This window comes from Anarrhichthys ocellatus, unplaced genomic scaffold (assembly GCF_004355925.1).
Source record: "Anarrhichthys ocellatus isolate YVR2014 unplaced genomic scaffold, GSC_Weel_1.0 scaffold30, whole genome shotgun sequence".
NCBI lineage: Eukaryota > Metazoa > Chordata > Actinopteri > Perciformes > Anarhichadidae > Anarrhichthys > Anarrhichthys ocellatus.
The window spans coordinates 1,734,994-1,746,087 of NW_022280060.1; the positions used below are offsets into that span (position 1 = coordinate 1,734,994).

General features: G+C 42.9%; 1 protein-coding gene across 1 annotated transcript in view; it reads right to left on the reverse strand.

Moving 5' to 3' along the window:
• Positions 1–11,094, reverse strand: part of myo9b (myosin IXB) — a 54,117-nt gene that overhangs the window by 22,883 nt on the left and 20,140 nt on the right. Inside the window, exons 2-4 of the mRNA XM_031863904.1 lie at positions 9,490–9,713; positions 9,126–9,345; positions 8,381–8,887 (exon numbers count right to left, since the gene is read on the reverse strand). Coding sequence (XP_031719764.1) covers positions 8,381–8,887; positions 9,126–9,345; positions 9,490–9,650 — 888 coding nt within the window. The 5' untranslated portion in view covers positions 9,651–9,713. The remainder of the gene's footprint in view (positions 1–8,380; positions 8,888–9,125; positions 9,346–9,489; positions 9,714–11,094) is intronic.

Here is an 11,094-nt window from a genome sequence, read left to right on the forward strand (position 1 = left end):
ACACACACACACACACACACACACACACACACACACACACACACACAAACTTAACAAAAGGCCACCGCAGGGGAAGTTGACTCAGTGCATGTTAAATAGGAGCCACATTGTATCTTCCAAAGCAGTTGCAGGGTGAATTTGATACAGTGGTGTTGAGGCCGATTGGACTTCGGGGGCACAAACACGCACCTACAGGGGCTGATTGAGATTCCTTAGGATGAACCGTTTGACCTATTTTAATTCATGCTGTTTCAGTAGACCTGGAAGTTTCGCATTCACACGCTCTTTGATTTTCCAGTGCACTACAATTAGATATAAATTAGTTTTGAGACCTGGGGGAGTATGTGGTAAGAGTTGTTGCCTGTTGATGGATCATGCAATAGATGCTCAGTTGTCTCTTATCCGTGACCAGAATTATACATCTTCAGCCTCACCTGGACTTGCTCAGACAAGACTCTCACACACCCACCCACTCACTCACTCTCTCGCTTCCTTTCCTTTTGTATGCGCATGTGTGTGTGAGTATGTACACAAATTCAACCAACTGAGTACTATGCCATCATTTCTGTTCCAGGTTTGAGGGTCTGCAAGTGTGTTTTGGCACTGATGCTCCAAAGTGTCTCACTGCTCAACACTGCCCACTGTGACCAGTGCTGCTCTGATCACCCCGACTCCACGAACCTTGCAGCCAAGAGCACAGAAACCCTGGGAAATGTCTGCGAGGCCCAGGCCGCTGCACCACGGAGGGAATGCTAAACATGTCACTGCATTATTCGTATTCAAACTTGCCCATGAGCAGAACGATCGGATTGGCTGGAAGGCTCAGCAGGTGTGGGTCTGCATATCCAGCGATCATTTCATGACGTAGAATTCGATCTTAACTGATTCCTCTCTGTGGTGAGCCGGCTTCTCTGGAAGCCCACTCCCCTGTAGATTTCCACTTCAATAGAGCCAGACTTACCCGAATAAAGTCTCACACCCCCATTCAGCCTCAGAGTTTTAAAGACATTTTTTTGCATAATTTCAACATGCCTCTTTTGTAATCAGTAAAAACGTACAGCTGGTGCTCGGGTACTAGACCTTATTGCGATGACACTGAGGCACTGCTGCGTCCTTTAAAGTGAGCTGCTCAAAAGAGCTTCAGTTTAACGTTTCCACAGGCGCTGCCAAGGCCCCCCGATACCGACACCTCACTACAGCACACACTCACAAAGGGAGTCTAAATAGTCCAACCGTCACAAAGAGAGTTCCCACATACACCGAGGGCAACGGCAGGCAAACATTCATCAACCTCCACTTCACTCAGCTACAGACAAATATATTAATCGTGTTCTTTAAGCCCAATTCAAGTTGATATGCTTTTCAATTACAGATAAACTGGAGAACCAAGCAACAATATTATAAACTGTATAATCACTGGTAGCCGCAATACTGGGGCAAAAATAATCACTGTTTGTTGTCCTGAATGTGAGAAAAGGCTTTGGTAAGAGCACATGATGTTGGCAGTGATAGAATGCCACCGCATCTCTACACAGTTCCTCCTCTATGCTCGGCTTGTGCTTCAAGCCGCCACTCTATCCCACAAACTACACTTAAACCCGCCGAGCTTAACTCGGCCGAGTCGTTAACAAAGAATGGATTCTTTGACGAACAATAACGTCGTCGATAGTGCTCAGAGGGGCTGCTGCTTCCTTTCAATACACGCTGAATGTTCCAGTGAGTGTGGTTATACTGAACTGCATGAAGGTCAGAAACAAATAATACTTCTATGCGCTCTGTCTTAAGGGAAATGACTTGCAGGGTGTAGAGATACTGGATGACACTTTCACACTGCCAATGATTTGCCAACAAGGATCTTAACTGATCAAAAAAAAACAAACAACAATTCAATTATCGGGCATTTTTGCCAAATATTTACTTGTTCTAGTTACAAATGTGTGATTCACGGCTTTCTATATCGTTGTAAATTCAAAACCTTTTTGTTTTGGACTGTTGGCTGGACAAAACAAGCATGATGTCGTTACTTTGGGCTCTGAGAAATTGTAATTTTTTATTACTTTATATTCAACAGATTGATGACATTTGTTAGCCACAGCCCTAATTAATTAAAGACGTACATATAGAAGACAGTAAATGATGACATTCATTAAATACAATAAAGCTTGTATTTAAAGTATTAGGCCCATTATCACATGACAGCTACACAGGAGAAAATAAACTACAGTGGAAAACAAACCAGCTTGTCTTGGATGCCAGCATAGTGGAAAATAGTGGAATTCTTTTTAAATTGCTTCAGTATGCAATGATCGATTGTAATAGATGGTCGTTATTAGCAAAGGCTGGAAAGCAGATCACAAACTTCCATGCACTAACTTTGGACACAGAAGCAAATATTAATGGAATTGACAAACAAGAACAGTTTCCGCATACAGAACAGACCGACATGGTCATGAGGGAATCCTTTTGTACACATCACATATGGTGCAGATCACAGTCCATGTTGAGCCCAGTAGGAAACTGGAGCATACGGCCTACTTTGTGACTTGCTAAACTAGTGCAAGAATTTCCGCAATCCTCATTTTTAAGACGCGTTTAGTCTGAATATCACAAACCACACAGAGTTTCAACATCAAGAGTACACATCATGTGCAGTGTCACAACTGATAACTGACTCCACTACTGCACATAAGGCTGCAATATGCGATGGCAACATGAACTACGCAACTGTCCACTAATATAGTCTGTCAAAATTATAACTTTTCTGTTGCATTTAGCTGCAACTCTGTAAAGCATTTTGTATTTGACATGCGTCTAAAATTACTGGCATTTGCAATTTGACAATACAACTAGCCTTATATGTGACCGTGGCACTTGGTCACAGAGACTTCTCAGTGCAAACCAAATGGCGGGAAAGACAAACATAAGTATTTTGCGTACTGTCCGGTAGCAGTTTGCATCTTAAAAAAAAAAAAAAAGAAAAAAAAAGGAAGGTATTTATGTGCTCTCACACGTTTTGTCTGTCTGGAATGAGAACATCTTTGCTTGGGCAAACCCAACATTTAAATAGAGTTTTATGAAACGTCTAAATTATTGGTCTACCCCCCTGTATGCATACATAATACAAGGTAAAGTAATGAAGATGTCTGAGGTAAGAGGTTGGAAAAGTTAGAATAAAGTGTTCTAGCACCAGTTCTGCTCCTCTTATGGTCTGGTGTTTTACCAGATTGGAGGCATTTCAAGCAGCTCCACCCATGTCTAGATGGGGACCACGTCAAACCTCAGCTTGTGGTGTGGTCAGAGGACCATGAATAGACCCTGAAGTGGCCTGGGGGCATGCTGCTACATGTCAGCTGTATTTGGCCTTTAAGGGACAGCATATTCCACTCTTCATTATGATTCGGACTGGTGTGATTACAGTAAGGCGTTTGTAATATTGCGTGTGTGTGAAATGAATGACATGTGTGCATGATGCAGTGACTCAAACTCAGTAATGCCAGCTTTTCCCAGACTCGTACACAATGCCACCCAGCCTGACCAAATATAACTGAGTAATAAAGAGGTGCAACCAATATGTAAAGAGATAAACAATGGCTCAGCAGACAGAATGGTCAGCTACTCTTCGGCACTTCCTGAACAACAATACAATACTTTGGTGGTATCCACACCCCTCAAAGCCCTAAGCTAACAGCAGAGAGAACCACTGCTGCTATTTCCCGTGTCGTAGCTACTTCCTGTTAAAAAAGGGTTCCGGATGATAGGAACTTCCTGTCTGAAGTGGTGAGACAAAGTGGCATGGAGGAGGCTGGGCACTTAGAGGAGTTAAACAGGAATCTGCAACAACTAGGAGGCTTTAATTAAAAGGCTTTGTATTATCTCACGTCTTTAATAACATCAACTTTCTATCAAAAGCTTTTCATGTTTATGTATGAGCAAGAAACCTCGATAATGTCAGAAAACAGCTTCTTTTATTTTATATCTTTGGAGGATCCTGAAACTTTAAGTCAAGCTTTTATCACAAACAAACTATTTGACTGACAATACACTCCTTTCTTATAATGCAATTAATGCTATGCTGCGCAAATGTTAACCCCGTTATTAACGTTACTGTGAGGAACTTTTTACTGGTTATGAAACAGTCTCGTTTTAATATACGACCTACATAAGTAAACGGGACGATCAGCCGGAGGATTGGATATTTCTATATAGTTATTCTTAATGATAAAGATACTTTCTTGTAGTAACTTTAAGTATCTCTTAACTTCAACAGTTCTAAAGTTCTCAATTTGCTGCCAAATTGTATTTTGTAAAGAGCATGGATGGTGCTTCACATGGCTTATTAAATCTAGTAATTCTCAAACATATACCGTATATATATATATATATATATTAAAAAAAAATAAGTAAATATTAGTTTAACAACGGTCTTCTGATAAATACACTTGGACGAGGAAAACTTGATCCGTGCCTCCCTGTGATTAACATAACTTTCAACATATTGCCTGCAATGTTTCATCCACCTGCAGAAGGGCTCAGAGACGTTAATAAATAGGCTCAACGACTGGCAAAAGAAAACAGAGAAACCAAAAGAACCTTGCAACAGAGGATCAACCCGTTGGACCAGTTCATAAACAACACATTCATTCATGGCTGGTGAGCTGTTCTGCAGGCAGAGGCCTTATGTGTTCAAACTGCAGAAAGAATTAACCGCAATCTCTCCTTTACCTGCATTATTCTCAAGACAAAAGGAGGAAAAATTCACAGAGGAGAATACAATACAATATAGAATAGAGAAAAGTGGTACAATGAACTAAAGTAGGACAGCGGCTTTCCCACATGATTTCAGGTTGGGTCCATTCAATCTGCCAGCAACACAGCAGTCAGTTCAGCACTGTAAATGATGACCTCATCGCCTCGAAATGTGTGACTCGGGCCTGAAGACCTCCACTGTAGCTTGAGCGCACACACACACACACACACACACACACACACACACACACACACACACCTAAAAAAACAACCAATAAAACCTTATTTTCCAAAGAGGAAATTCCTTCATTTTGTTATACGTATACATCTATGAATAGCATTCTACGCTCCATATATAAGGCCTTGAATGGAACTCGTCAGGAAGAAACCACCAGAGGTAGACTGTGTGAAGAGAAACTCATTTCAGAGGAGCTATAGCTCCTGAAGTGTATTTTATTTAATGTCAGCCATCTTAACAAAATATTTTCACAGAAGAGACTCGGAGGGTCTCTAAGCAGGTAACGTTTACTGCAACTGTCTTTGCTTATGCTGTCCTGTTCTGGGTAAAATGCAAATTTAGTAATTTGCAAAAAATTCACTACCAAGATGATTGACTGACTAGTCGCGAATGGAATCAGACCTCCGCTTCCTCTACCGACCAGGAGAGCAAGGATCGAACCCGTCTCCCTGTCTGCCTCTGCAACCACAGCTCTGGACCAGGCTAACACACAAACGCACCCCCCACACACTGCATTCTGGGAGTGAACAGCAGAGTGGCAGTGTGTCTGCCAAAAGGGACCAGATCTCTGCCGATGGAGGGGAAAATCTCTCCACCCCCACCTACCCCCACTTTTCTCTATCAGCCCCCTGGAACCAAAGACTGACAGACTGATGCACATCAAGGGACCAACGCTGCACTTATTAAAATGCATCTAAACGCAGCAGTAGTTCTGAGAGTGAAGGCTCCAGAACTGAGTCAGAGGGTCTGGAGACAGATGATAGATGGATGCACCGTGCCTGCAAGTTACTGTGGCTGCCCAGCATGTATTCTTTCCTTACAGCTTGTGGCCAGTTCCATTTCATTTTGTTTTGTTCTGCTCCTTAGCACTGTGCTTCACTTTTTATCTCCGTTTGGTACTTTGAATAATCTGCATTCCACATACAGCTTTTCTGGCTAAAGGTCTATTTTTTGGCCACATTATTGCGAAATAATGAACAATGTGGAGAGATTTACTTCCAGAGAAAATGTTGCAATTAATTAGTTCTCAACTAATTAATTGCACTGGGTTTCAGTTTAATAGGGAGGACTATTAAACTGAAACCCAGTGCTTTATTATCTCCATTTTATTCAGATTATTGTGCAGAGATATGCAGTCTGATATCTACTCTGCAGCCTCGAGCAGAACTTCATTTAATCTTTTTTCATCTCAAATCACAAACATATATCCAGAGTACATCAGGAAGCACTCAAACATAATATGACCCAGGGTCACACACACTTTCATGCCACCCAGTACAACACACACACATGCACACAGCATTACGGTTAATCAGTAGAGCTGGACTTGCAGGGCAGTCTAATGATCCACAGCGTTGAACATATGCATCATAAGTAGAGTCTACACTGCGATGCACAATGTGAACACTCGACCCTCTTGCTTATGAGCGAGCATGAGAGTGATGTGGATGCTGAAAATGACTTCGCAGTAATCGCCCTGCTTGAGGTCTGACCGGAGGTAAATTCTTCCATATGTGAAAGTGGAGAAGAATCCGTTTCTAATTACAGGAACGAAAAAGAAACAAAATGAAGTCAACTCTGTTCTTTGCCATGTAGCAAAAGGATTAAACTCAAAAATAATACCGTTTCATAACTCATCTTTCATGATGCAAGCATTTCCTTTGTTCAACAAGTTTTAAAAGCTAACAGATGTCTACTTGTCCGCATGTTTTGGTTTGTGCCTCTTTTGTTGCATTGAGCCTGGATATCTAACCTTCTGCTGCATAAAAATACACTCTGCAGCAGTGACAACGGACTTCCCCTCCCTGGTGGCACCCCATACAGTCTCAGTTTCGAAAAAATGCATCATTATTCCAGTTACTCACTTCCCAAAACACACGGTCAAGTCAAAACTGCTGATAGGACAGGGCAGATAAAAATGAGTAAATAAGTTTGCAATTTGAAACACATTTTGAATGCAAATGTTGGAGAGAGGAAAGATGTGTATTCTGGTGGTGTGTTTGGTCTGATTAGCGCTGCCTTTTCCTGTGTATCAGTGAGGCAGTTGCTCACTCGGGTTAGTCAGAAAACTAAGTGAGGGAGACGCTCGGTCTCTTCAGAGTCACACGTGACTCAGTTAGACAGACAGCTGGTCGGTCCAGAGACAGGCCTGAATGCTGTGCACCATTATTAGCAACCAGCTGGCCTCACGTATTGATTCAACACTGCACTGATAGATTTTAAAAAAACCAAAAAAAAAAAAAACCTCACTTATTGAGTCCTCATGATTTATTGATAGATATTCTCCCACTAGCTGTTAAAATGAGTAGCTGACATAACGTTTTGTATCAGTTTGGTTGTAGTTTGGATTCATTGTGTCCCGTCAGCGGCTGCAGAGAGCAAGTCGGTACAAGCGCTTCATTTCTCAGACCAGAAAGCAGGAAGAAGAGCAGTCACCTGACCCAAACGGCAACATAGAAATATCAGCTTTTGTTCACAACAAAAAAAACGCTCCAAATGAAAATGATGCTGTTCATATACTAATAGTCAAAAACAGAACTCGTGATGTTACGCAATCAGTTCCCCGAAGAGAGCAAGATTGCATTTCAAATAATAGGTGGAGAGAGAAAACAAACAAAGCCGCACTATCTTCACTAGATTCCCACAGCATCTTCAAAAGGCAAGGGACCACATGACGGGTTAATAAAGCAACTTCCCATCCTCTTTCTCATTTCTTCTTTCTGGGTAGACCATAATCTTTATGTTAAAGTCTTTGACACTGCACACAGACGACCATGTGTCTCATCAGGTCAGCCCACGCAGGGAAGTGCAATTGGGTCACAGCCTGAAAATGCATTTGCTCGGTATTGCATGGGACCCCATACGTTCATGGGATGGTTTTATCATTCAGAACCACCGAACAAGAGATAATTATTGTCCAATAAAATAATAAGTGCATTTTGCATCCTCTGCCTGTGTGTGTGTGTGTGTGTGTGTGTGTGTGTGTGTTTGTGCTTCAGCATGCCGTAGCAACATGATGAGTCACCTTTCAGGAAGTAATGTCATAGGTGGATATGACTTAATTTAAAGAACAATGCATTTCACACTTGAGGAGAGTGCAGAGGTGTGAATTGCTATAACAGATCATTTGTGATCTGAAATGATTTTCATGTGACCAATGAGAAAGAGAAGCACAGAAAGTAATGCTGATGTGACGGACTCACCTGTTTGAATAACACAATCTACAGTGTTTCACTAAGCTGTGTCTAAGAGCAACAGCGGGTTACACTAGGTTACACTATTACCTCAATTTGTTAGAGGAATGAAACTCAACATGAGGTGGTTGTCAGCGAAAGTGACTAGTAGAGTACACACGCAGGCCAGAAAAAACTGCCGTCACATACGTTAACGTCTTACCTCTAGAACGGGTCCAGCTCCCAGTATGGTCCTCTCCACTCCGCTGGCATAGCCCTTCTGGCTGAGCGCAGTCAGACAGTGGATCAGGAAGTTGGTGCTCTGGGTCTTGCCTGAGCCACTTTCCCCAGAGATGACGATGCACTGGTTGACCCTCTTCCTGAGCATAGCGTAGTAAGCCACGTCCGCAATAGCGAAAATATGAGGCTCCAGTTTGCCCAGCTGGTGGTTCTCGTACATCTTGACGTACTTGGGGTTGTAGATGGGCAGGAACTTGAAGGGGTTGATGGCTATGAGGATGCTGCCTGCATAGGTGTAGATCTTTTTCTTGTAAAAGCGCGTGCGCAGGTTGTTTAATATGCTGTCCTCATTGAGGACGGGGAGGTTGCAGAGGTCTGCGAAGTCATCCTGTGGAGGAGGAAGGAAGCCCCTGGCTGCTAGCTGGGCCTCCTGCTCCTTAGTCACAGGTGGGAGGTGGACATAATGAATAGTGCCATCATGGTTCCTTTCCTGGATCGGAGAAAGGAAAAGAAAAAAAGAAATACATTATCTTAGACAGTTAGTAGTAATATTCTGGGCTGCTGAATGTTTGTGTAACTTGTTATTTGGGTTGACTACTTGTTTTTTGTTCTCACTGAAAATGGCAACAAAGAGGAAGCAAGAGCAGAAGTAGACAGGATGCGATAGTGAGACAGTGGGAGGACTTTTCCCAGCGGCCCACTGAGTCTGACTGCAGAGTGAACTCTACCTGCAGTAAGAAGTAAAAGCCGAGGCTTTGGGGGTGTTGCTCCTGGGCTTTCCGAGGCCACAGCAGAAACCTCTGTGCCGGCAGGTCTCCGGCCTCCAGCACCCACTCCTCGCCGCCACACTCCTTCACCTCCGCCAGCACATACATGCGGCCGGGGTCCAGCCCGAGAGCCGTGGCAGCGTCTGAGATCACGGAGGCTGCGGTAGCGTCCTTCTGCACTCTGATGAGCAGAAGAAAGGAATGACTTAGTTTGATCAATGCCGGTTTACAGCAGTTCCTCTACTTACATTACTTCAACGACATCATAGCTAAATATAAACTGTTGATGCTACATTTTATGGTCGCGATGCGGTGGCACGCTCACCTGAGGTTGCAGCAGGTGGTTGACTGGGCGGCCAACCTCGGGTAGATCTGGAGCAGGTATGAGCGGCCATCTTGATCGTTATTAGGGCTAGCTGGCCCGCCTCCCCCCCCTCCTCCACCTGCGTTCGTTGCCATGGTGGCAGCGCCATCTCTGACACTCATCCTGGGCCAGGGGGAGTGGCCTCAGCATGCCGCACCCACCGCTTCCCTCTCACCACGCAGCACCTGGAAATGAGCGGTTGATTGATCAGCGACACGTCATTATTTCCACTTCATACATCCACACATGTTCACAAATCCACACATAAATGGTTCCGATTCTGATATTGACACTAGACCATGATAAAACGAGGCTGTTCGAAGCCTCAGCAGAAACCTGTGTAGTTACAACATTTGGGATGAAAGAGAGAGTAGTGACTCTCTATTCTATTCCAATAAATACTACTAAAGCCAGTAGAAAGAGACAGTGAACCAATAGAAGCATTGCAGCTTTCTAAAAGCCTACAAATTGCATAATTGCAGCTCTAAGCAAGCATTTTAAAATCCCCCAAAAATAGATGATTTTCAAACAAAGTCTGAAACCACACGGGAAGCTCGTGCTTGTTATTGGACCCTCTGAATTTAACGTTCTGGACTCAATGTAACTCTGCTACAGAGATGAGTCTTAGATTAGCCTAGAAAAAAAGGTTCATACAGGAAATATAACAGTTTGAGAGGACACATGCCTTAAATTAGCAACAGATCATCTGGACGGTCTGTGTCCTGTTGAGTTAATTACTTGCCCGAACTTCTTTCTTTGTAATAAGTGGTTCATCGTAAAGAGATGTTACAAATCTGTAGACTACAAAGAGTGACGTAGCAAAATCTACATATTATTCCCTTATTCCAAATGATTACCAATCACCACTGAAATATTTTAAATATATCAAATAAATCACAAACAAACAACAAAGCTAACTTTAAGGCAACCTTCAAGATATTTTGATTCCATGATATTTGACTGAGAGAAAACAAACGGTTAAAGAAAGAGAATGCAACTAGTTTCCCGTTTGTGGTTGTCTAAAAATACAGTTCAGTCATCAGAGTAGTAGTGAACTAAATGAAGAGAAGAATATTCCTATTGCTCTAGAGAGCACATGAGCCTGGGTGCAGGGCTCAGACGTGGGCATTAGCGTTGACTGAAATGTAATAACACTGCAGTGCATTATTACATCACATGTAAATAACGTTGCCACTGAAACTTTACCGTAAGTTGCAGCTGCAGAAGCTTCACAGAAATTGAACCCTTCCGCTCAGCGATAGCAACTGAGATGCAAAAACAGAAAACACTCAAACCACAAACGGTGTGACGTCTGCATGTTATTCACTCTCACGGAGAAGACACCTACAGTGATGTGTGATGTAGAACTTTTGACCACAACAAACTCATCTCTCAATCGATAGATAACTCAATTATCTCTGCCTGGCAATGTCCCCACACAATAAGACTTACAGAATCACAGAGTGCTGAGCGGGCCGTTTACTGAGAACAAAGGATCTGACTGATTTCCTTAGAGATGTACCAGCCTCTTTTATGAACTAAACCTCAACAGACTAAAGGGGGGGG